Source organism: Chrysemys picta, chromosome 9 (genome assembly GCF_011386835.1).
Source record: "Chrysemys picta bellii isolate R12L10 chromosome 9, ASM1138683v2, whole genome shotgun sequence".
NCBI classification, from domain to species: Eukaryota; Metazoa; Chordata; order Testudines; family Emydidae; genus Chrysemys; species Chrysemys picta.
In genome coordinates, this window is record NC_088799.1 from 15253848 (window position 1) to 15281641 (window position 27794).

At 42.2% G+C, this 27794-nt stretch overlaps 1 protein-coding gene across 5 annotated transcripts in view; it reads right to left on the reverse strand.

Annotated features, from left to right (window-relative positions):
• The window catches only part of FNDC3B (fibronectin type III domain containing 3B), a 369204-nt gene that overhangs the window by 278262 nt on the left and 63148 nt on the right, over positions 1-27794 (reverse strand). For all 5 annotated transcript variants that reach the window (XM_042853768.2, XM_005299260.5, XM_065557752.1 and 2 more), the window contains exons 2-3: positions 21024-21162; positions 575-650 (exon numbers count right to left, since the gene is read on the reverse strand). In XM_042853768.2, the coding sequence (XP_042709702.2) occupies positions 575-650; positions 21024-21134 (187 nt within the window). In that variant the 5' untranslated portion in view covers positions 21135-21162. The remainder of the gene's footprint in view (positions 1-574; positions 651-21023; positions 21163-27794) is intronic.

The window sequence follows — 27794 nt, forward strand, 5'->3', positions numbered from 1 at the left end:
ATTTTGATAGTTAATTTCTACATACTTTCACTTTCTGCTTCTTACGCACTACTATAAAACAGCAATGTCTAGGTTGCAAATACTCCAGAGGATTATGCATTAGTTAAAAATGTTTCCACCTGAATTTTTATTATTACATTAATTAACGTAGATATGTCTAGTGATCTTAGGTTTTGCAAAAGCTTACTTTAAAAAGTTAAATGCTGGGGAGTCACTTTTTACCTAGTAGCATCCATTAGAATTTGTAAAACTCCATGATTCATATTGAGGCACTGAATTAAAACCAGTGTTTTAATAATTCCTACAACATACACAGCTATCCTATACACCGCCTCCCATTCATACAGGACACAGCTTTGTGGCACAGCATTTCACACTCATGTATGAGTTATAAATCCCTAACTTTTCACAAAATAAAGCCAAGTAAATCTGTAGACGCGTGTGTACTATACTTTTTTAAAAATTAAACAAAGGTAGATATAAAGAAAAACCCATGACTAACCCACTGAACACATAAATTTAGGGATGCTCCATTATCAGAAGGCTACTATTTAGGGGAAAAAAAATCTCTTACCTTGAATGCACTGAAGTGTTCCATCCTCAGCCCTTATTGTAAAGGTTTCACCTGGATTAACTTGAACCAAAATGACCTGCCAAAATAAACACATTCATTTCAATCTAATGCTCAAATCTCATCGGGTATATTCATTCCAAAAGTTTTTTTACCTAAAGATGCACTTGACAAGATGTAAAGAGTTAAGCAGGCTGGATTAGTCCCAGTTTTGGGTACTAGCAGAGTCCTGGAATTAGTACAAGATTTGAAGTTTGTCTAAATCACTAAATTTATTCTGAAAACAACAATATTACTCAAAAGGGCTGGAATGTAAAGATGAAAGTTGGAATTTTAGGCCCCAGGCCTGCAAATACTTAGGCAAATGATTGTTTTATTGCACACAAGTAGTCCTATTGAAGCCATTGGGCTGCTAACTTGCTTAGAATTCAGCAAGGATTGCTTTTCAGGATTGGCAACTGAGAGTGGATATTGCAGGACAGACTGAGTGACATATTTTGGGCCATATGCTTTTTCCACAGGAGTAAGAACTGCCTCACTGGATCCGACCTGGGACCCATCCAACATGATAAGAGATTCTGGCCCTTTGTATTTGTTTTCACTGAAAAGCATCCAGGCATAATGGGAATGGGTGCAGTAAAATACATGAGCAAACAATTTACACTATTAAGAATAAATAATAAGCATTTTAGAATGAAAGGCTTGGTCCCACTCCTGGTTTCCCACTGCTCAAGCCACCAGATAATAGGATACTTTTCTAGACCCTGTAGCATTCCCAAGGCGTAATACTCACTGCCCCTCTCTACTAACTGTATAGAAAAATTGTTTCAGAATGTGCTGCATTTGCCTGTTTTACTCATTTCCAGACACAAATGTGGAAAAAAAGCTATTTTTACAGTGAGACTGTAAAAGAATGTTTACACTACATGACTTAGTAAGCAGCAATATCCTGATCACAATGTGAGGCTGTCTGTGTTTATTTTAGTCAGCCTCAAATAAGGGCTGTCCCTGATAGCACTCTGTGTGCAGAACACTCATGGACTTCAATGGAAGTTCCCTGCAGATCAGATCCTAAATCAATATAATCATTCATAGTGCCAGCATGGTTTTAAACTAATATACAATTTGGAATCTGTTTACCAACCATTGTGTGGAGTTTTGGTGTGCACAACCTCCACTGATATCAGTAAGACTCACATGGCTAAAACACCAGGTCATGTTTTGACAACTTACCCTTCAGGGTCATTTTCTTTAAAGACATGTTTTATTTGGAATAAGTTGATGTTTTACCATATACTATCTATTAAATGTGTTACATACACAATACTTGATTTCAAACATAATGTCCAATAGCCTCAGGGTTTGCTGTTATTGTAATCACGTAAAGAGAGATTCTCATTATCACTGAGCTAGAGATATTATCGGATATGAAAAATTCACTTCTGGATCCAGATTTTGATCACTCAAAATTCAGGATTACTTGGATCCAGAGTTTGGTTCAGCCTAGTATGGAAATAGATTCTGAACCAGCCCTTAGGTTCTGGGATGTTTGATCCCAGCATTTCAGTCTAGGCCCATCTGCAATATGGATGCTAATTAAAGGATGCCATGTCATGCTTTTTGAAATCCAACTTAAAGGTTTACAATAAAATAAATTACTGAATATATGAGACTTCAAATTACAGTAATCCTACAGAAGCCCACTGTCATGGTTAAATTTTTAACACACAAATTATAAGTCAATTAGAGAAATGACAATATGTGAGCAAGGCCAGCCCACAATATTTTGGCACCTGAGGCGGGGAGCTCAAATGACGCCCCCATGCCTCCTCGCTTGGGCCAAAACTTTGAAAGGTCTCAATTCTGCCTTCTTCCTGTTCTACTCCTCTCATGGTACTGCTCTGCTACTTACCCCAATAAAGGAGAACTAACAACTTAAAATGCCTTGTTCAAAAAATTTAAACAACACTTAACTTTCAAATGCCTGAAGAGCAAATGTAACTTTTCTTGTCTGCATAGTAAACACTGGCATTTTTATCTGTTTGAATAATCAAAGTGGTGCTTTCTATGCCTTCTTGGTTGCAAAGATTTGAACTGCTTCCTGAAGGTCCACAGTCTGAGCCAGCTCAGGCTCTATTGAGATGGTTGCAAGGCCGACCAGCCTCTCTTGTGTCATTGTGGAGCATAGATGTGTTTTTATTAACTTCTGCTTGGAGAAGCTGCGTTCTCCACTGGCAACTGTTATAGGAAGTGTTAGAAGTATGCGCAGAGCAACAAAAGCATTTGGAAAGAGGCTGGTCATCTTATTTGTGCACATATATTCTAGAACAGCCTTTGGAGTTGATCCTGCTGAAATATATCTTGAAAGGGCTTTCAGTTCATCACCTAAATCACTTGCATCAACATGTGTCAACACGGTCTCTAGTACCCTGCATTGCTGATGTAGGTCTTCTTCAAGTATAGTGAGGAGTTTTGGAATATCATACAACATCCCAAATATACTGCTGTGTTCCTTCAGCTGCATGAAACATTCTTCAACTGACTGTATTGCACAATCTAGCACCTGGTTAAATAATTCAACTTTGAATTGTTGTTTGGGGTCTCTTATGGGTTTATCCCGTGACTTGTAATCAAAAGTTCTTCTTCTTCGCTGACTCTTGTATTCTTGAATGGGTGGGAAAATAGCTTCCGTGTGAAGTTCCTCTGCCAACTTCTGTGCACTCTTCAGAACGTTTTGAAATCCCTCATCTGACCAGTAAGACTGTAGGTATGACTTTGTTTTGTCCAGTTGTCCCATTGCTCCAGATATATCAAGGTCAACACCTTGGAGTCTCTTGCTTACAACATTTATTTCAAGTAGTATGTCATACCACAACACTAAGCCACACAGAAATTTGAAGTTATGTATGTTTCTGGTGATTCCATTTCCCTCTGCCACAGTTCTCCCACGAACAGTTCCTGTCATAGCATTATCCTCCATAATGGCAACTATGGCATCATCTATCTTCCCAATTTGGTGTTTGATAGGCTTTATCGCCTTCACTCGACTTTCCCATCGTGTGGCACTCAGTGGTTTCAGTGTCAGAGAGGATGTTCCCAGATGTTGCTTTAAAATTTGCCATCCATGAGTTGATGCAGAGAAAAATGCATAGATGCTTTGAATTACATTAAAAAATTCAGCAGCCTCACTAGAAGCTGATGCTGCATCACTGACCACTAAGTTCAATGAATGAGAACTGCACGGGACAAAAAAAAGCTTGAGGGTTTAACTCTCGGATCAGTGTCTGCACTACTCTGTTCTTTCCTCTCATGTTGGCACCATTATCGTAGCCCTAACCTTTCATGTCAGCTATCGCAATTCTCATATCTTCCAGCTTTTTAAGAAGCACAGAAGGGGGGAGGGATAGCTCAGTGGTTTGAGCATTGGCCTGCTAAACCCAGGGTTGTGAGTTCAATCCTTGAGGGAGCCATTTAGGGATCTGGGGCAAGATCCTGCTTTGAGCAGGGGGTTGGACTAGATGACCTCCTGATGTCCCTTCCAACCCTGATATTCTAGGATATGCTATGATTTGGTCATACCAACTCCTGTAGTATCATCAATGTCAATAAATTCTAGAAAATGCTCTCTGACAGTCACCATTGCAGGGACATTTTCACTAGGTTCTCTTGTTGTTACAAAATGCACCATTAAAGTCATTTGTTCCGTATGGCTGATGTCAAGTGTGCAGTCCAGAATAATAGAGTAATATCTTGCGGATTTCAGATCTGCCACAATCTTCTATTTGACTTTTGTTGCCAGTAACTGTAGGATCTCATTTTGAATTGTTTTTCCAAGGTAGTGGTGTATGTACATTTCTTGGGTGGTGACTCTTCTTAGATGCTCCTGCAGTACAGCATCAAACTCAGCCATCAGCTCCACAATTTTAAGGAAGCTTCCACTGTTTGGCACATACAGCTGATCTGAAGTGCCATGCAGTGCTAGGTTTTGGGTAGCAAGCATTCTCACAATGGCAATGAGCCTTTTCAGAACATAGTGCCAATAAAGAGACTCAGATACAATCTTCTCTTGATGCTGATCATCTATGGTGGCCTTTAACCTTAGCCTCATCTCAAGCTCTTTTCACCTATGGAATGCTTTCTTGGTGATTTGCTGCCTTCTCACGGCATGCCAGATGTCTAGCCAGATTTTTCCAGTCCTTTGTTCCTGTAGAACCCAATGTTTGCAACAAAAACAGTATGCAGCATTCTGGGGTTTTGAAAACATAAGCCGTGGCCTCTCCACTTTGTCACCATTGGGGATTTCACACCAGTAATGTGTTGGATAGAAACTTTAATTTTCATTGTCTTTGGGGAATATGAAGCTTTTCACTTGCTGTGGCCCATGCAGTACTAGGAAGTCCCTCAGGCTATTGCTCAAGTGGGTCCACAGTCCTGAATCATCTAGACTTAAGGAACTAAACTCAGCAGCAGCTGTTTCTTGTGCCTCCACCACACTCTTCTCTGATCTACACTTTGCTTCAGGAATGTGCATGGCAACATCCATTTGAAATGGAGATATGGATGCTGCAGTAGCTGCCAGGTCACCTGCACTCTGACTAACTGGAAGATCAGGCATCTTCTCACCACTCACATCCTCACTGGGGCCGGAAGGCTCACCGTGAACATTTGCGTCTATATATCTCAGGAGAGCTCCTTCCTGCTTAGATAGAAAAGCTTCCTTTACTTTCTTTCTTTTTCTGAATGCTGCCCCACAGGGGCGTTTTCTTCTTTCACTCATTACTGCTGTTTTGTGCCAGCTATACTGGCTCTGAACACTCAGTTGAAGAGGACAAATAAGCAGGCTGGTAGCATGGCCTGAGTGAGGGACGATATCAAGTTGACTGCCTGTTCTCCTCAAGTGGGTTCAGGGAAGCAACAGGAAACAGGAAGCTCCCTGAGAAGCTGGTGTTAATCAATCCAGGCTCTTGGGGGTGCTAGAAAGATACATAAGAGGCTCCTCCTCCTCTCTCTCTCCCTGCAGCTCCTGTTGCTTTCTGTTATTCCCTCTCACCTTTTCTCCTGCCTGCCTGTTATGTCTCTTGTGCCCTCCTTCCTCCAGCACTCCACTCCACCATCTCTGTGCATTTAGAGCAGAGAGAATACATATGCACTAGCAGCAGGCACAATTTTCTACTCTCTGGGTCCTAGTGGCACCTCAGTTTGCCTCATGGTAATGCCAGCCCTGTATTTGAGCCATTATTTTAGGTTGCAGCAATAGCTGACTCACAGAACTTTAATTAAAGTGGAGTTAAGCCAGTAGACACAGATAGGGTTGACAATGTTGTGATTTAAAAAGCCTGACACTCCAGCAGGAGTGCCGGAACCTCCCCTGCCCTGCCTCTTCCTCAGAGAGACCCCGTCCCTTCCCCCAAGGTCCCACCCCTTCCCTGAAGCCTGGCCCCCGTTTGCCCCTCTCCTCGCTTCTCCTCCATCGCTCGTTGCTTTTCAGCTCTCCCCCATTCTTCCCCTCTGCCCGGGTCAGGAGGGACTCGCCTGCGGAGCTGGGGCTAGGAGCTGCAGCCAACCAGCACCTCCCCTACCAAAAGCAACTGGACTTTGGGTATCCGGTCAGTAGATCTGACTGAACACTATCAGGTCCCCTTTTCAACAGGACTTTCTGGTCAAAAACCGGGCACCTGGCCACCCTAGACACAAGCCACAATAAATGATTTGGAGGAGATAAAAATAAAGAGACAAAAGCCATTCCACCCATAACCTGTGCACAAGCAACACTTAAAGACAGTTGCTTTTCTGCCTCTGAATAGAGGTGAATAATTCACAAGAGGGGGTGCTTACTTTATTGCCAAAGAAATCATGCAGAGCAAACAGATGGGGTTGGATCGAGAAAATAGGAGCCTACACACAGGAGTGAGGCAAAGCAGCTGGCAAATGGTCCATCATCAAGACCTTGTTACTCCTTTTATGTATAGGGTTTTTAAACAGTTGTTTCCGGACAAGCTATTTATCTGGCAATATAACATGGTGATGGGTAGATTAAGGTTAATCAGGACCTGGATCTGCTGAATTTTTGGGGCGCCTTAGACAGACCCCCATCTCCTCAAACACACACCCTGAATGAATTAGTCTCCCTCTTACCTCCACGTCCTTATTCTTCTCCCCAAGTGAGGCAGCCTATACAGACCATGCCCACTCCAGCCAGTGGCCACCTGACCACAATCAGCTGTGCACTGCACTTTGCTTACCTCTCTGCCTCCAATTCCTGTGTCTCGGCCTCTTTGGACTGCAAATCCCGACATTCCATAGGAACCGACATTAATCCATCTCTGACCATGTTGACTTACATTCTGCCATTAATCTTTTAACTCAGCAGAGTTATGTTGGTCCATAGACTTACTAATAACTATTATTTAAGATGCAGGAGCCTTTGAGACAGTCACTTTTAAAATGCCAATCATCTATCACTCAAAATGTCCACATTCTAATAATGTGGGGTTTGGTTTTTTGGCCACTAATGCATTTGGAAAATTACTGCTTTTGAATTTAAATTTAAAAATACCAAACATTTAACATTAAAGCTGTATTCCCAACAGCATCTCTAATCGATGACACAGTTAAATAAAGCAGCAATACCCTTTTCTTAGTATGTAGATCCTCAGTCATCCAATAAACTGTGCTACTGGAGTAAAGGAAAGAAAATACCACACCTTCACATTTCCCTTTACTGTTAATGACAGCTGCTTATGGTCATATTATAGGAAAACATTCAGAATATGCTTCTTTAGCAGCCACATACTTACAAATTCACAATTGTACAGAAGCCTTAGGCAGTTCAGAATGTGCAGGTGCCTAGTGATGGCCACCATGCTTCAGTGAGATTAATGACTGGATGACAAGCTTTTCTGCATTCTGTTAAAATACTACATTTCAAGCTTTTACTTCCTGCAATATTCATTGTTTCTGAGTTGCTGTGGTAACCTGATTGTAATCTAGAAGTCGCTCACGGTATTAGCCAAGCTTCAACATCCTAATAATCAATCTCACTTAAATTCAAAATTCAACATCATCCGAGTTTTGTTACTTCATTTGACACCAAGAAGGTGTCATCAACAGAAGACAGCTTATTGTCTGAACATGGGAGGGAGGCTGTTGCAGACTCATTGCCTTGGATGAGGGGAAAAGCTGATGACTCTTCCCTGACAACCGACACCAATGAGACAGCAACAGGCCCTGCATCATTCAGTGGTAGTAGAGTGAATCAGATACACTTTTGTATCATGCAAACAAACGCTTCATTCTGCTGTAAAGCAGACATCAATGTTAAAAGTCTTCTTATAAATACAGAATATGAAACACAGAATCTCTTTCCAGACCAAGTTGTTTTTTTCTAGGACTCATTCACTCACTAAAATATTACTTTCCCTAACCTCCAAAGTGCGGACGGTTACTTTCAACACACACAGGGATAATCTGAGAGGTCTTTTTTTTTTCTTGTAGATTTTAAGAGATGTTTAAAAGAGAAGGCCATTAAGATCAATACCAGGGGATTAAAATCATTATAATGGAGTCAAAGATGTACTGCTGAGGTGGCTATTTGTATGATGACCTATATGAACAAAATAAATATACACTTTATAACAGTTTGAAAGACATCTGACGAAAAATAAATTAACATTACCAAAGATCTACGCCAAAAGAAAACAAGAGCCAGAAGTACAAGAAAAGTCATTCAACATTATAAGTTTTTTGAAACTTACAGTAATTTCTAGTAAAGTTTAACATGACTGGAAAGAATTTCCTAGGACTGAATCATCCACAAAAGGTGTGAATCCAACATCTTTAATCATAGGCCTTGTCTACACTGGCAAGTTTCTGAGCAGTAAAGCATATTTCTGCATTGCAGCTCCCTAGGTGTACACACTGCCAAGCCACTTAGCGCGTAGAAACTGCGCACTTGCAGCGCTGTAAAAAAACCACTCCGTGAGAGGCGTACAGCTTTCTGCGCCGGAGCTACAGCGCCATGGTGCCAGTGTAGACACCCTGGTTGATTACAGCGCTGCAACTGGCCTCCAGGAGGTATTCCACAATGCCAGATCTCACCTCTCTGGTCATTGGTTTGAACTCTACTGCTCTGCCCTCAGGTGACCAGCTGGCAGCCCCACCCCTTAAATTCCTTGGGAATTTTGCAAGTCCCTTTCTTATTTGCTCGGTGACGCCTGCAGTGGTCTCAGCACATCTTTCCAGGTGACCATGCCTGTTCCACACATCAGGTGAGCCCCCACTTGGAGCAATGCCGAGCTACTGGACCTCGTCAGCATTTGGAGAGAGGAGGCTGTCCAGTCCCAGCTGCGTTCCAGCCATAGGAATTATGATACCTACAGACAGATTTAACGATGCATGACAGAAAGGGGCCATGACCAGGACACATTGCAGTGCAGGGTCAAAGTGAAGGAGCTGCGGAACGCCTACCACAAGGCACGGGAGGCAAATCGCCACTCCAGTACTGCGCCCACAAGCTGCCGGTTCTACAAAGAGCTAGACACGATACTTGGCAGCGACCCCACCTCCACTGCGAAGACCACTGTGGATTTTTCAGTGGCTCATGCGCAGCTCGAGAGTGGACCAAGCCAGGAGGAGGAAATCTTGGACGAGGATGTGAAGCGGGAGGGGGACCCAGAGGCAGAGGACGACTCAGAGGTCCTTCTCTACCCTGGAGGAGGCTAGCCAATCACAGCTGTTGGAGCTTGGCGAAGCGCAAACAGGAGAGGAGCCCCTGGTAAGTGGCTTTGATTTGGGGAATCACTGAAGCGAGTTGTTGGGGGCAAGAGGGTTGCAAAAAGCATGCTTGTGTCTGTATAATGCGTGTACCACTGCATGCCTAGTCTGAGCGGCAGAACAGCGTGTTGATTGACCCCCTCACTTCATGGGAATCTGCCTCAAAACTCTCATGGAGATACCAGGCAATCCGCTGCCGCAGGTTCTTCGGCAGAGCTGCTTTGTTTCTTGCCCCATTAACGGTAACTTTCCCGCGCCACTCTGCCGTCACCGGGGGGGGAAGGAGAGGGGGAGGGGCATTGCTGCACATAGGTGAGCCACATAAGAGCTAGGGCGGAAGCTGCAATCTTGGAGAAGACTCTCCCTTGATTCCCTGCTCACCCTCAGCAGCGAGATATCTTCCATAATAAACACAGCCTGTGGAAAATGTGGGGACAGTAATAATTATAAGGCCCCCACTACAGTGCTGGCTCTCCCCAAGAGCCACCTGCCCAGTGTACAGTACGGTCCTGGAACACTGATTTCCCCTACCCCTGAGGTTACTCACCATTTTGGGGGTCTTGTGGCTCATCTGTGTTTGCCTGGGGTCAGCCAGTTAGTGATAGGTATGTGAATAGTGGCTCTGTTTTAAATCACTGAATCAGTGGTCTGTGTGTTGCAAACAATACTGCTTCTATAAAATGTTGCATTTTGACTTCATGCATCTTTCTGCATTAATGTCCATGAAACACCCAGGTGATCCACAAGCGCCTGGAGAACCACTGAGAAATACCCCTTATGATTAATGTACTCATTGGCTAGGTGGTCTGGTGCCAGAATTGGAATGTGCGAGCCATCTATTGCCCCTCCACAGTTAGGGAAGCCCACTTGTGCAAAGCCATCCACAAGGTCATGCACATTACCCAGAGCCACAGTCGTTCAGAGCAGGACGTGATTAATGGCCATGCACACTTCCATCAACACAAGTCCAACGGTCGACTTTCCCACTCCAAACTGGTTAGCGACCGATTGGTAGCTGTCTGTAATAGTGCAATTTCCACATGCTTCTCCAATGGCAGGGCAGCTCTCATTCTCGTTTCCTTGCACTGCAGGGCTGGGGTGAGCTCATAACACAGTCCCATGAATGTGGCTTTCCTCATCCGAAAGTTCTGCAGTCATGGCTCATCATCCCAGACGTGCATGACGATGTAATCCCACTACTCAGTGCTTATTTCCCGAGCCCAGAAGCGGTGTTCCACTGTGGTCAGCACCTCCATGAATGCCACAAGCAATCTCATGTCGTAGCTACTACACATGGTGAGATCAATATCAAACTGCTCTTGCATTTGTAGTTTAAGGAATAACTCCACTGCTACTTGTGATGTGCTCGTTAGAGCGAGCAGCATATTGGTCAACAGTGCGGGACCCATTCCTGCAGACTGAAGCGGCAGAGCAGAGCGCGTAGTACACAAACCATAGAAAGATGGCACCAAATGCAGACGGAAGCACAGGGATTGCTGAGATGTGAAGCAATGAATCACGGGTCATTGGGACAGGACCCAGGATGCCACCTAGCCCACCGCGCCCCGCAACCCCCTCTGCCTTCCCACAACTCTGAGCGGCCGAAGAGGAAGAGGATAGCTACCCAGAGTGCATCACTCCGAATACTGCTGCAAGTGCCACAAGTGTGAACACATTATTGCATGGGCAGCTGACAGTGTGAACACACAACAGAAGTTTCCCTTCAGGACTCTCTGAGCAGTGCTGTAACTGCCAGAGCTGTAACTCTGCCAGTGTAGACATACCCTAAGAGAGCTTTGCTTCTCCACTGTTTGAGGAGGAGGAAAAAGGCTGTTACTTGTCTTTGGTTTACCTCTCCACAATTCATGACTGCAGCTATTTTATTACCTATATATATTTACTCAGGATTAAGTGTTTCTATTTACTTTGAAAATACAAAAGCACACTGAGAAAGGGGCATAATCACCATTTAAAGCTCTGCTTCCAAACCCCTCAGTCCTTACACATGAAAAACTCCCATGGATATGTTCATGGAATAATTGCCTAAGTAAGAACTGTGGGATTTGGCCATCATTATGCAAGTGTTTATTAACCAAAAGACAGCTCCCAGAGCACAACAGATAAAGCATTTCACATCTATTTTAAAAACTCAGAAATAAAACTATTGCCATGAAGTATATGTCATTCAGAACGCCAAAAAGTTTAAGCATCCCACCATTTACTGCAGAGAAACAATAATAATCTCTTACAATAGGCCACTCTTGAGTGGAGGCTAGCATGGATTGCTGAGATTTGCACTACGGCAAGCAGAGACCACAAAATGCTTTTCACTTAGGACCTTGGTTTGGGATTAACTATCTATCAGGCACCCATTAACACACACTGTGCCCCTTTGACAGGAACTGAGAATTTTAGAACTATCAGAAAAGCAAATGATCTTTTCAAATTCTCAACTATCAAGAAAAACAGTTGGGAGGAGGGGGGTGTGTGGAATGTAAAGAGTACTTTAAGCAATTCCTCTAGTCAGCTTCCTTTTACTCCTAGCCCATAGTAGCAGGATCACAGAAATGCACCAACAGGTTCTCCTTTTTATCCTCCCCACATGTAGGGTGACCAGATGTTCCAATTTTATAGGGACAGTCCCGATTTTGGGGTCTTTTTCTTATATAGGCTCCGATTACCCCCACCCTGATTTTTCACATTTGCTGTATGGTCACCCTACCCACATGCCCATTTATTGTACCTTGTAAATTAAACAAGGTCAAGCTCCAAGGCATTGCTAAAATGGCTGACATTTGAAGCGTTTAAAAACGCATTATGAAATGGAAGAGCAGCCTTTGGGAGTGGCTTTGAAGCTGAAACTTTTAGGACAGTCAAAGCACTCATTAACGGTTTTGAATATTCTTCCATCATCGCCTTGGAGTTTTCTTTTTCTATTTCTGCAATGTGGGGCTTTAGGGGTGGGGATGGGGTGGCTATTTGTTCTCTTTTAAAGGTGGGCTCAGTCATCTTTTCAAAACACTAATGATCTATAAACTGCCTTATCATCTGGCATGGAACTTCGGCAGACACATGAGGGCAGCTTCCACCTCTTTTCTCCTGCATTTTCTGTCTCACATTTGACAACTCTTTTCTTCTCTGCCTGCATGAAGCCACTCTTGTCGGAGAAGAAAGTCATAATTTCCCTGTAGATAGGGGGTACTCCTTTTGTCTTTTCCAGTTTCCAAAATCCATTCATATCTAAAAATCAGTCTTGGTTTACAAAAAAAACAGTTATCACCATCTCCACCATAACCAACAGCAGCAGGTTTACTGATCAATTATAAAGGTAGCAGGAGCTCTTCAAAAGCACAAATGGAAATTAGGCACCTGCCATGGCTGCTTTCAAAAATCTCCCCCTTAATGTCTAAATTCAATATCACAAGTAATTCTTTGGGGGTTGGGGGGTAGAATTGCTTTTTCCATTTCATCTCCCAAGTACCAAATCATTCCGTTATTTCTTTCTGGGTTTCTTATCCAGTTGCTATAGGTGATTAGGGTATTAACATAGTTTTTTTTATTATTTATTATTATTATTATAACAACAACATTACCTGGGAGGAATACTTTATGATGCAGTCAGCAATCCTAAAATGGTCACAATGGAACTACAATGGTGTCTAAATAAGATCTAATAGATCTAATTCTTTCCCATCTTGATGTAAGTTTCTCGCCTTTAGAGTTAATGAAATTCTATGTTGCATTCTTAGGACACCTTTCATCCCAGGATCTCACAGCACTTTGCAAGTAATACCTAACTAGGCTGCACTTCATAGCATTCCTGTCAGGTACTTAGGACAAGCTTTTTAAAGGTATGTAGGCACCTAAAGATGCAGACAGGCACATCTGAAAGTCCATCTCGTTGCCTAAATACCCTTAAAAAAATCTAGCCCGTAGTTACTATTATTCCTGTGCATACAAATACACAGGTATAGTTTGACTTCTCCAGCCAGGCCAACAAGGCTGTGCATGGGGGACAAATTCTGCGCCTGCCTGAGGCTTGAAGTTTGGGGGGTACTCAGCTCATGGCAGAGTTGGGCTCTTTGATAGCTATGCACAGGAAGAGTGTGTGTGTGTGTGGGGGGGTGTTGATTATGTCAGGAACATGGCACAAACACCGGTGGGTTGTGGCCCCTTTGAAAGTCCAGGCAGTGGCGTAACAGCCACCATGAGCTGCTGGGCTGCTCTACACCCTGTCTAGTGCTAGAGGCTGGATTCAGTCCCTCCCCACTGTCCTCATGTACTAATCACTGCACAGACCCTGTTTAGTCTGATCTGTGTTGGGGATAGGAAAATTTCACTTACGTGATTTACAGTACCACTCACCAAAACAGATTGATTTTCTGAGTCCCCCTCCCGCAGTGAACAAGTACCCAACAGCTTGTGGTCTCACAGTACAGCATGACATTAGCAATGCTATAGTTACGGTCAAGACGTTACAGACAGCACTTTTTAAAAATGTATTTCAATTTTCAAAGGCTGAGCCCCTAGTCAGGAAGTGACAGATTTAAGATGGATGCACATACTCTACAAATCCAACTCCTCCTCCCCACATGCACAGGTGGACAGAAGACTGTTCCAGTTGGCACTACTTCCAAATTCTTTATTGACACTGTTCTCTGCAGACAGTAGGAGCATCCCCACTCCCACCTCCCGCTGCCACTACCACCACTCCAATCACACAGGAATCAAATGGAATCTATGCAAGCCTCTAATTCAGGGCTTACTTATGCACCATGACATCAGTTCTGTATAATGAGCCAAGTTCAGAAATCCATCTGGGACAAATAGCGGCCAGGCACATTGTGACTTCTTTTGTTTATATACACTGACTAATTATGTTTGGTGGTAAGTGAACTTACTTGAAGATTTATTTCCCAAGTCCTCCAAAACAACAAAACAATATTTTGCATCCTGGAGCAGCTTTGTGACTTCAGTTCTCTTCCCAAGGTTATGCATAAGTGATTTTTAAGAGAGCTCATTGTTTCTGAAACCTAAAATCTAAGCAAAGACATAGAAGTCGAAGCATAGTGCCTTAAAATGTAAAAAGGAAACTGAAAACAGCATAAGGAAATAAAGGCGTATTGTATACCACAGCTCATCATCCTGCAAACATACCCTTAACTTATGAGACCATGCCGCCTATTTTTCACCCAGAGAGGAGGCAGCGATCGAAAAATCAATTTGGAACCAGCTGCTCCTTTACTCTGGGCCTGGCTGCATCAATAAGTTAATCACTTATACAACAGTCTGCTTTCCAAAAAAGTGCACTCCTTAAACTAAAGAGGTGATTAACAGAACTGAAGGAGAACATGCACAGTATCTGGATTAAACACTAGACTGGAAGGATATGAAGACTGACTTGGACCACACCTTACACCACCTTGTTAATGGAAAAATATTTATTAACTGAACTTTTGCACAATAGAATGCTCCCCACTGTTATCCTAACTGCTCCTTATGCTGTATTGTTTTTAGAGATTTTAGCTGGAACTGTTAATTTCCATCTTTCCACTGGCTTGAGTCACTACCATAACATTTTCAATGCAGCATTTTATGTACTTTTTCTTTTCTTTTAGGGATGTAATAAGGATTACAGTTGTAACGGACTGTCCCTTTTCAAAGAAACCTGTTCTATTCCTCTCACTTCCAAGAAGGTTCACTAAATGCTGTTAGAGTCTGATACTGGCTACTGGGCAGAACCAGCCTGTCTGAACTCCTTAATACAGTGTAACAGTGTGCATCACATACTTTGGATTCCAGACCAGCTCCAGCTCCCTTTACTCTTGTGAGTATTTCGAATTATTCTGAGGGGACTTGGGAGAGCAGGGACAGCAAATTTGGCCATGTTAAATAATTAGTGTACAGAAATAAATATTTAAAACTAAGACAGTTAAACCAAGCTCTCCAAAATGTTATTAATCCATTCTCATTTTGTGCCATGTTCAGTCTCACGGTTTTCCCACCCCTATGGAGTTCAGGCTTTAAAATTTGAAATTTATGATGACCGAGTTGTAATAATCTTGACTATAATGTCATCATCATAACACTAACTTTTTTTTTTTTAAAAGCACCATTTACTTTTTGGTAACTATCTGTTTAATGTGAGAAATTAATATAGCCACACAGTATTTAAGTTTAAAATTCCCTGGCATTCTGTTGTAGGACACTTGCTTTCTTAGCAAAATTCGCTTTGGCAATACATTTATTTTTACATTTAGGAGAGTGGTTTTAGTTTTCACAAAGATGACTATGCTCTTTTAAAACAATGATTAATGTTACTAACTTACATACAGTTTGCTAATTCTTGCCAAGTTTTGCATATATAATCACACACAGTGAAATTTCATAACTGGCCAAATTCATTTTGCCTATGTCCCCATTCCTGCAATCTGATCCACAAAAACAGATTCTTATGCCCATATGAGACTTGCAAACACACTACATCAGCATGAAAATATCCCACACGGATCAGATGGCAGGATCAAGGCCTAAATTTGGGCATAAGAAACCCTAATTTACACAAGTGAACAATCAGATATTTGTACAAAACAGGTAACCACACACCTAAGTGATCAACAGCAAATGCTGTTGCTTATTTTGTATATGCAATTATCTGTTTAAATGCACAACTATGGATTTTAGCACGTGCACACACACACATGCACACCCTCGGAGTGCATAAAAATCCACAGTTTGACACGGAAACCAATCCTCTCTGTGCAAAATACATATCTGTACACGCAATTATCACACGTGTACGCAGTTACTTGTTTTGTACATACAAACAAATGCCTAGGTGCAGGTATTGAAGATAGATATTTGCATGCATACATTTTGCAAGGACCATTTAGGCCTCGATCCTCAAAAGGTGACCCTATCAACAATACATACCACTTCACACTTCATGTGCCCATCATTATATGATGATGAATAATGAATAACTTACAATAGAGATAAATTCTTACACACAGAGTTAGTTCTTGAGCCTCAGTTTGCAGTCCCATTCCACTCCTGTGGGACAGCTAAACAATTCAGGCTATTCTCTCTCTGTGGTTTACTCTGATAAGGAATGTTACTGCCCTACTCTTTCTTCAGTTTACAAAAAGCGAGGGGAACAAAAAGGAAAAATCATTTCAAGGAGGGAAAAAGTCAGATAATACATGATAACAATAAAGCTCCTTCATTTGAGGCTCTCAAATACTTGAAGCCTCAGAATAATTCTCTGTAATATTATCCACCTTTCTATACAAGAGAGGACACTAAGGGTAAGTGAGGTCACACAGGAAGCCTGTGGCAGAGTCCAGAAGAAAATTGAGATCTCCAGAATCTGTTATTTACCACAATACCCTTATCTGAAAGAAGACAACTCACAATGACCAGTTCAGAAGAAAGGGAAAATCCAGTATCACTGTGTAACACAAGTACTCCACTAGGCAGGCAATTCTAAGCCTCATGATATTTGAAAGCAATATACTGCCATTGTTGAAAACAAAAAGAAAAAGATAATTGTGCAAGAGGACAGCTGGGCAGAGTTCAGTCATCAGCATCCTTTGCTTAAAGGCATCATTCACTAAGATGATAAAATTAAACTTGCGATGTTTAGAAAAAAAGTATGTTCTGAGCTCCAAAGACGGCTTTCCAAATAACAAACTTCATCCATGGGTTACTTCTGTAACTCTGCCTGCCATTGTCAGCAATCCTGGATCTCATTTCTTTTTTAAAGTGCATTGGAACAGTTTGAATTCCACGGTGTTTAAACCTATGGATTTTAAATCTTGCTTTAGATCTTCCTTGGACTGATTAAATCCTAAAATGCCACTCAACAAAGGCAACTTAGACAGGTCATGATTTCAAAGCTATGTGGCTCCCCTCTTGAAAAAAATGTGTATCATCCTTTTCCCATAGAAGAGATTGTACTGGAAGACAATGTATTTTCTTTGGGTATGTCTACACTACAGCTGGGAAAATGCTTCATAGCATGGGTAGACAGACATGTGGTAAAGACAGCTGCGGCAGCACAGTCGGCAGCTCAGGCTAGCCACCTACGTACAATCCCATCCGATCCCCTAGGTACCTATTCGGGCAGCTAGCCCAAGGTGCCACCTGTGCCAGGCCACACTGCTACCTTTAGTGTGCTAGCTCAAGCCAAGCTAGCATGTGTCTGTCTACTCATGCTGGGAAACACCCTTCCAGCTGCAGTGTAGACATACCCATAGAAAACTCATTTTCTTCTTCCATAGATATCATTGTTATTTCTGCTGCGAGTAACTCCTTTTTGATGTCACTGATTACTTCTGAGTTTTCCTGTATTCTTCAGCTAAGGAGACATCAGCAAACTGAGCTGCTTTGTAAAATGTCATCTACTGGTATAGAGAAGGAAAAGGCCTCCAAGGAATATATACCATTGGTGATATGAGAAGCTGCTAAAAGGCTGAGAAATATGGAAGAGAAGTAGTGTCAGAATAGAGACGATAACTTTAAAATGACCAGAGATGATCTTCTGGATCTACATTAACAAAGAATACCCCAGAAATCTTAGTTCCTATTATAACATGCATATATACAAACACAGAGAAACTGGTTTATCCTAGTGGAGGCTCTTTTACATATAGCAGGGGTGGCCAAACTTACTGACTCTCCGAGCTGAATATGACAATCTTCAGACGTTCAAGAGCTGGGGTGTGCGTGCTGGTGCTCAGGGCTTCAGCCCCACAGTGGGGTTGTGGGGGTAGGGGGTTCTGCCCTGCAAGGCGGCGGGGGGGCCTGCGGACTTCGGCCCCGCAAGAGGTGCCTTTCTGAGCTTGGGGCTTTAGCTCTGCTTCTGCTGAAGCACCGAGCCCCGGCAGGCGCACCCCAAGGGGTTGAAGCCCCAAGACTCCCCTCCCTGCTAGGAAGAAGAAGCCTCTAGCCCCACCACCTCACCGTGGGGCTGAAGTCCTATGGGGCCCCTCCTCCCCCATCTGACAGGCAGAAAATGGAGGGTACATGGGGGAGGGAGGGAGGGCTCTCTGAGACACATTTTAACTGTAAAAGAGCCTCATGTGGCTGGCGAGCCACAGTTTGGCCACCCCTGACATATAGTTGGGCAGAATCTGGATGCTAGAAAGTAGATTTGATCTTGTTTTAATACCTTTCCAGAGAAAAAAGGTTAGTCTATCTTCCTGATTTATCAAATAAAGCTGCACTTGACTCAAAAGCGGATCCTGTATTCTCAAAGTCTGGTTGACCTTTATCTGTTTTTGTGAACAAAATGCAGAAGCAATTCAAAACAGTAAGCTGATCTGAAGTACTGTATCACAAATATTTGTAGTTCCTTAATTCGTTCAACTTCTAAAGAAGTCCTGTTAATAAGTCCAGATGCAGCTGTTTAACTACTGTACAGGACTGAAGCTGTTAGAAGCCTGCAAGTTCTTGCAAGGTTCCCAGCAGAGTACGCAGATTGGTTGCACTTCACTATGAGTAGAAGCTAAGGGCCACATACTGAGGTACGACCAGAAAAAGGGGAAGTTAAAAATCTCACCCTAAATATGAGGGCAAGTACAGTTAATTAAGTATCATGCAGAGTCTTCTATACGCCATAGTGAAATGATGCATCTCATGCACACTGTATATCAACTCCCTTCCTTACTTGCAAAGTGCACAGAGTAAAAAGTGATGGGCAAATAACTGGTGTGTCTGAAGAAACATGGGTGTAAGTGTGCTCTTCATCATGATAATTAGGCACCTCTCTTGGGGACCTACTAGTAATATTAGGCAGCAGCACTTGGTGGCTGAGCACTTATTAACACAAGATCAGATTTCCCTGTGCCCCAGTCTGTCTCAATCCTTTTAAATTGATGACTAAACAAGTATGTACAACGTTCTGTACATACACTGTTCAGAATTAGCCTCTGTGGAAAAAAGATGTATCAGTTCTGTAAACATCATCTGGAATATTATAAATCATTTCCATAACTTTTCCATCATTAGAAGTACATTGGAGAGTTGTAAATACAGGTCTTAAAACCACAACCGTATATTAGCAAATATTGCAACATTCAAATTCCAAAACAGAAATTTCATTCAAGAAATCTATTGTACATGCGTTTAACTAATTTCATGGAGCTCAATATCTATTTCACCTCAAAATTCATGTCTCGGGCTCTTTTTTATAACCTTTCCTGAGGAGAAAAAAATCATCATTATTGGAGACTAATCTAGATTCAAGATGATGATTCAGTATCTTTTCAAAAAGGATTCAGGTCTGGATTTTGAATACCTCAAAGTGAAGTGATATCTGGATCCAAAGTTTTGATTCAACCTATTATAAAGACAGCAGGCCATTTAATGGAACGTAAGGCTAGCAGGGACCATTAGATCATCAAGTCTGACCATATCACTGGCCACAACCATCACCTGCATACTAATCCCAACAACTGGATTTAGACCAAGGTATAACAACCCTCAGGAAGCTGAACTATCATGTGCCACAGGCAGAAAATAGGAGGGACGGTAATGCACTATTTGCATAATCCAGATACAGATCTGGGTTGAATTTCAAACACACTCCCAAATTTTACAGGTGTTTATACACAGGTTTCAGTTCAGGTCCATCTCTATTAAGTTCTTATGGCCAGTAAATGCCCCCAAATTAGGCCTCTAAATCCACATTTTACTCATCCAATGAAGAGTTGTCTGATTTTCAGATATGCCCAGCATCCTCAGTTTTCTCTGAGCACTGCATAGCACCTCTGAATCAGGCTAGTTCTATTAGAAGGCCTGTATTCTCCATGTCTGCAGTGCAGGCTGTATCTCCCCAGGGTGGAGAGAGTAATATCCTCCTCCCATCCCTGTTGAGGAGCAGTATCAGGTGGGATTCAGGGTATTAGGACAGCAGTTCAGGCTGACAGGGCATTCCTATCCCTTCCAGGTAGAAAAGCTCTCCGTGCTCTGTAGCCATACTACCTCTGGCTGTGAGAATAGCCCCCATCAAAATCCATAAAGGCATCCTCTCATCCTCCATCAAGTCCCTCCTCTCCCATAATGCCTACAGTGAATTACAACATGATAATGGCTAGGCTGTGATCACTACCATTACTTGGCTAAGAATTGTGAACATACTATTATATCTGTTACCCTTCTGACCCATCCCAACCTGCCTATTTGTCTCATCCACCAGTTAAGTCTTGTCTTGTAGAGTTTTAAGCTCTTTGCAGCAGTGACTGCCATTTATTTTATGTTTGTACAACAACTAACACAACAGGGCCCAGTGGTTGTGACTCTAAGGTACTACTGCAATACAAGGTTTTTTTTTTTAATTATTAATGACCCATATTAATATTATTATGGAACTAGATGCCTAATTTCAGGCACCAAAGTTTGACAATTTTGTCCCATTATTTTGAATTCCAGTGAATATATTTAAACACCAGATGGATCTGATCATTGCAAAAGCAGTGATGCAATACAATATCCAGGCCTCAGTGTAGGCATTCCAGTATTTGAGTCAAATTCTGCCCTCAAATACATGGCACAGTTCTCCGTGAAGTTAATGGGAGCCAAACACAAGCGCCAAGGTCACTATTTGGCCCTTAGATAGGTCACATTCAGACCATTCAATGGCTCTTAAATTCCCACTCATCCCACAAAGTTTACTGACCTGCTGTGATCCGTCTCCATTCACTATGTGAGGCATCATGGCTACCTCCCCATTCAGCAACGGTGGCAGCTCCAGCGGGATTTGGTCGGTCATCATCATTGTGACGTACATTCATGGAGAATTTTCCTCCACGGGCTTCCTGCAAGACAGACATGTTTTAAATTAAATTTTCTTTTAAATGTAGACTTAGAAAAATCTATTCATACTTCAATAGGGTGGTACCCTTCCCATTAAGGCTATTTGCTTAAAAAGGTTTCCCTGGGCCGAGGGAAACTGGATGAGAGGACTGTTAATGGCTTTCAGATCATGTCATGGATAAATCCATTGCTTTCTAAGAAACAGTCTAGAATTAGTATTCAGCAAAATAAACATGGTGACTTTTTACTCTTTTTCTTCAGGGCTTTTCAAGCATTAATATCTTCAGCCAGAGCCTTCATCCCAGATCTTAAATTTCTGAATGATAATATGAGTAGCTTATGGTTCAGTTTGTTGATTTGTAATAACACAACGCTCACACTGTAAGGTAGTTCTTGGAACCTGCTTCCTTTGCATATTTAACATTCATAAGAGATTCTATTACTCTTGACATTAAGATACGGCAAGAGCCAAGTGCTTTTAATCCCTTGATAGCACTTCTACAGACAACATGAATTGTAAAAAGAGCAAACTTTCAATTTTCAGTGGTCCCCACTTAATTGTGACATAAGTGAAGAGAAAGCTCTTGCCTAGAATCTTATCCAACATGTAGAAAGTGGACCACTGTGTAGGAGAGTACGTAAGAAGAATTTGTAATGAAACACACTATCTTCACTATAATACCATCCCTTGCAGATAATTATTTGAAGTGTTACATAAGAAAAGTTGCTACAACTCAAATGAAAGCTTTGTAATAAGAAGTTTTATAATTCAGTGTTAATAGCATCATGCTGTTTTACAAGGCAATAATCCAGTTCCTTAATGAATAAATGACAGGACCTAAAGTCAATAGTTTATCCTGACAAAGGAAGCAGACTTTTGCACAAATCCCCATGGTCCTAATGCTAACTGAATTTATTTAATGCTTTTCATGACAAAGAATCCTGAAATGCTTACAAATGATCAATATATAACATCAATAAAATTTAGGTAGGAAAACCTATCAATTGTGGTGAAGTGTAGTAACCAGGTAGATAATTGGCACACACAATGCTGAACAGCTCTGCACAGAAGGGAAATTGGGGGGGGGGGAAGGAGACAACAAAGGGGAAACCCTATTTATATGGAGAGTGTTGTAGGATCTCCGTGGAATAGACAGGACTTTGCTCTTTAAAGTTACAGCTACAAGAGCCATACAATATAAATAGCTTGGAATTCAATTTATCTGCTATAGGAAGGGTAAGAAGCTGAGTCAACCCTGCCAGGATTAGAACCTGTGGTTCCATGGAGTCTAGATAGTTATAACCTGATACACAGACCATTAAGCCACTCCCTCTCCTGCTGCTAGTATTTAAATTTAGATTTTTAAAAGCCATGTTTAAATGTAAATGGATGGGAAACTAAACTACGCTCTCTCTTCACCATTATATACTTATTTACTTAGATTTGTTGAAAATGAGCCCATCCAGAGCTCAACATTAAAATCCAGTCAGCTACAGAGCAATCTAACTACCAGAGAATAAATCAAACCATGAGTGAATATTCTGATCAACTGTGACAGCCCACTTGTGTAACGAGAATGATCAAAAAGACTATTTAAAACTCTGCACCCCTTAAGCTGAATAGTGTTGAACCTTTCACTCTTATCATCATGTAAAACATCTTTACACACAGAAAGTAATGGTGAACCAACCTACATCTCTTCTAAAACAAGCGTCCTGCTCACCACCATTACCATTCCTCTGGTATATATCTGTAAAGGCTATTTTGATGTAGCTGGTGCCAAATTTGCATGATTCACATAGTTCTTTCTGATGTTCTCACTACCCTAAAAATACAGCTTTTCTAATTGTCACTCCAACTTGATATAAACAGATGGCATTTATTTCAAAATGAAAGACTCTCCTCCTTTTATCTGAGACCCAATTATAGGACTCAAATTCTCACCAAGTTTTGAGGAGTAACATAAGGTAACAAACAAAAGGCAGATATATATCTACTAGTGATCAGCTAAACAATAAGTCCATGTCTTTGTGCTTTAAGTCTCATTCTAGGCCTGAGTCAAGCATTAGTGTGGGCCTATATCACAACCCTATACCATTTGCCCCACATATTGACCCACAGTGACTACACACACAAAAAAGGAATCTGAAAACCAAATCCCCCCCTCGCTCACAACATCAAGCACCATGATCCAACCATCCATCATCTGACAAAATCTCCTTGGCTCTGAAACGTAAAGCTGGCAGCTGATAAAGTCTTCTCTACTTGTCACATGAGCGACACACGTCTGCCTGAGGCCCTCCACACCTTTCCTCACCAAGGCAGTTTTGCCAACTCTCACAATTTTTACTGCGAGTTTTGTAGTATCTCAGGGGCTTCTTAAAGCCCCAGGATCCTGGAGCCAGGTGATTACATGAAAATCTCAGCTTTTTTTTATTATTATTATTTAGCCCTCATGATTGTTGAGAAAAGTTTGAAAAGATGAACCCTACAAGTTCAAAACCCAGAATATAACTCAAACTCCAAAATTATTTTAAATCTCACAATTTTGGAGGTCCCACAATTCATCATTATTAAATCGCTGGGAATTGGCAATACAACCAAGGCCCTGCAAAACCTAGCTGTAACCATTTTGTGTCCTGGTTGTACAGATCACTTAGGAAAAAACATGACTCTAGTTGTTTTCCAATTAAATTAGATTAATTCATGCAACAGCTATTTGTATCGCTGGTCCATGAAGGCTTTCAATGTGAGTTCATCAATCATACATAGAGGATAGCTTCACAATACTGATCTTTTTCTGGCATTTATTGGCAAGCCAATCTACAGCACATATGTCCTCAATTCATTCCTGTTTTTTTAAGGTATATATATAACTTCATGAAGGAGTTCTGAAAGGACTGCAAGGCTGACAGGAGCCATTATAAACACATTAAAATGCACATACAAATCCATGACAAATCCATCCAGTCTGAATCTGGAAGTTTGAGTTTTAAAAGAGACATTTTTAATCTCAAAATAATGCAATGCCATTTTTATTTATTTAAACATAGACTGTAGTTTGAAACTATATTTTTCCATAGTAAATTTCCCCACTCCAGGCACAACAAACCAATGTGCTGACGTGTATTTGCTGAATGTCATTATTTAATGGTTAGTAGTTGCATTCTCACTACGGCCATGTCTACACTAGCCTTTTTTTCAGAAAAGTTTCCTCCTATTGCCAATACTGGTGCAACTCCACCAATAATGGCAACACTAGTTGTTGACAATGCACTGTTGGCCATTGGCATTTTCCAACACAGTCGTTTAGACCTGTTCTCTGCAAGGTTAGCTAGCATGCTGTTGAAATCACTGGCAACCATAGGAACCATCTCTACACTAGGTGGAAGTGAACCAGGTTTTTAACAATGGTGAGAAATTTTCACCAGAAAGCCCTAGTGCAGATACAATTGAAGTCCCTATTGAAATTATACCACAGACTTTAACATATCAAGCCCTAAACTTTTAGAACCAGTTTCAGATACTGACCCATTAGGTTTCTCTTTCTTATTGATTCTTGATTAAAAAGAGAAAACAATGTATCTTTCAAATTTGCCAACATCCCCCTCACAATGCAACAGTTGCTCTCACACAACCAATGTCATTAATTTGATTGACATACACGATCAACTTTGTCTCTAAAAAGTAAAGCACATTACTTGCAAGAAAACTCAGGCCAAGGGGCTGGGAAAACAAATTCAGAGTTCAGGACATGAGAACTTCTCTGCTTTGCTTAAAATATGAAATACCATATGCTAATCCAAAGCCTGAATCAAACAAAACCCCAACGTTTTTTCTGGTTCTAAAAAGTTGAATAAATTTAAACTTTTAGAAAATATTTCCTGTGTGTCTGCATTCCCTGGGTTTGGCTGGAACAGGATATGGAAATACCACTATTCAGTGACAGAGGCTGTGTTTCCAAGCTAGTTATGTCCAGGAAATACTAGAAATTTCATAAGGTTTCCAGCTCAGTTTCTTGACCAAGGAAGTAAGGATAAGCATCCAAGCTTTTGGATGTTTTTCCACCTAAACTGAGCTTCCAAACCTTTTGATGTTTACTAGTCAATACTGTGAACCTGATCTTCTACTTTGTAATGCAATGTCCTACCTCTCACAAAATAAGTTGATGATCCTTAAGTTTCCTTATTGATTCAATATGTGAATTAGTAATACATATAGTAGTTGCATATGACAAAAGATGGAAACTTAAAAACACAGAGAAGAACAAAATAGAACTATCCAAAACAAATTTCCATGTATGATGAATTAAGATGACCCAATGTGTTAAGATACAGTCATCCTTAAATTCCAAGAGGAGTTTAAACACATTGAGATAGCCTAACGGTCTATTTTTTCTTAGAAGGTTTTGACTTCACTTTAATTATGGTACAAGCCAAGATAATTCATGATATTTCCACCTCTTTCTTTTACAAAACTAAAAAACCTCTTCCAGCTAAGGCAGACAGAATTTCAAAATGAGAACCTAGCAAAGTAATAGTTCTTCTAAATATTGAGCTTTATGAACTGGTTTCTATAAAAAAAATGTTTACCTACCTTTCGTAACTGTTGTTCTTCAAGATGTGTTGCTGGTGGCCATTTCATTCTAGGTGTGCGTGCGCCCACACATGTGGCCACCAGAGATTTTTACCTTAGTGGTACCCGTAGGGCCAGTTGTAGCGCCCTCTAGAGTGCCGCGATTATGCCGCGATATATCAGGCGCCACCAGCCCACACCCTCTCAGTTCCTTCTTGCCGACAATTCCAACAGAAGGGTAAGAAGGCGGGTAATAGAATGGACATGAGCAACACATCTCAAAGAACAACAATTTGAAAGGTAGGTAACTGTTTTTTCTTCTTCGAGTGCTTGCTCATGTCGATTCCATTCTAGGCGACTCACAATAAGTATCAATGAAGATGGGCTCAGAGTTCACCATCGTGCAGCTAATAGCAGTGCTTTGCCAAAGCCAGCATCATCTTGAGCCTACTGGGTCAGCGCACAGTGCAACGCGAACGTATGAACAGACGACCAGGTGGCAAGACAAATTTCTTGGATCGGCGCCTGCACCAGGTCAGGCCGCTGAAGGTGCCTGCACTCTAGTGGAATAAGCCATCACAATTGTCGGCGGGGGCACCTTCGCCAGCTCGTAGCAGTAACGGATACAGGCTGATACCAGGCAACCCTTCATCCTGTCTGTGACAGCAACAAACAATTGTGTTGACTTACAGAACGACTGTGTTCTATCAATGTAGAAGGCCAGCATCAGTCTGACATCCAGTGTATGCAACCTGTGCTCCTCATCTGATGCATGAGGCTTCAGACAGAGGACCGGTAAGTAAATGTCTTGGCCAGTGTGGAACTGAACTGGGAAACAACCTTGGCCAGAAAAGCCAGGTGCGGAGGCAGCTAGACTTTGTCCTTGTAGAAGACTGTATAAGGTGGCTCCGACATGAGCACACTGATCTCGGACACCCGCCAGGCCAAAGTTATAGCAACCAAGAAGGAGACCTTCCAGGAGAGAAGCAGAAGGGAGCAGGAAGCTCAGGGTTCGAGCAGCAGGGGAGTGGGGGCACGAGCTTTGAAAACACAAGATTCAGGTACCATGGGGAGACAAGGTCCTGGATGTGCAGGTAAAGGCGCTCCAGACCCTTTAGCAAGCGTGCCATCATGGGATGGGTGAAGATCGGCCTATCCTGAAGTGGAGGGCGGAACAACAAAATGGCGTCCAGATGTACCTTGACCGAAGACAAAGACAAGCCCTGGAGCTTAAGATGCAGCAAATAGTCCAGAACGTCCTGCAGTGGGGTCTCCTCTGGACGAAAGTGCTTGTCTGAGGCCCAATATGCGAAGTGCTTCCACTTTGCCACATAGGTAGCCCTGGTGTAAGGCTTCCTTCTGCCCAGGAGGACCTGTTGGACTGCAGCGGAGCACTCTCGCCCATCCGTACTTAGCCACGCAGCAGCTACACCATCAGGTGCAGCGATGCCAGATTCAAGTGCAACAGATTGCCATGGTTCTGGGACAGCAGATCTGGTTGGAGAGGTAACTGCAGTGGGTCGGTCACCAAAAGACTCAGTGCATGACGAACCAATGCTGGCGAGGCCACTCCGAAGCTATGAGGATGATAGATGCTTTGTCTTGCTTTACCTTTAGCAGGACCCTGTGGATAAGCAGCACTGGCGGAAAGGCATATATCAGCATTCCCAACCACGGAATCAAGAAGGTGTCTGATAGTGATCCATTGTCTCTGCCATGCAGAGAACACAATACGTGGCACTTTCTGTTCCATCTAGATGCAAACAGGTCCACCTGGGGAGTCCCCCACCTTCGGGGATCAGGCTGACCATTTCCAGATGAAGGGACCATTCTTGGTGAGACAAGAAGGTCCTGCTGAGGTGACCTGCCAGGACACTGTTGCTTCCAGGTAGGTGGGTGCCCGTGCCCACCAGATGGATGGCATGCCGCATGCAAAAGTTCCAGAGGCTGAGCACCTCCCGACACAGGGCCGAAGACCTGGCGCTGCCCTGCCTGTTGATGTAATACGTTGCAGCCGTATTGTCCATGAAGACCTGCGCCACCTTGCCTCTCAGGTGG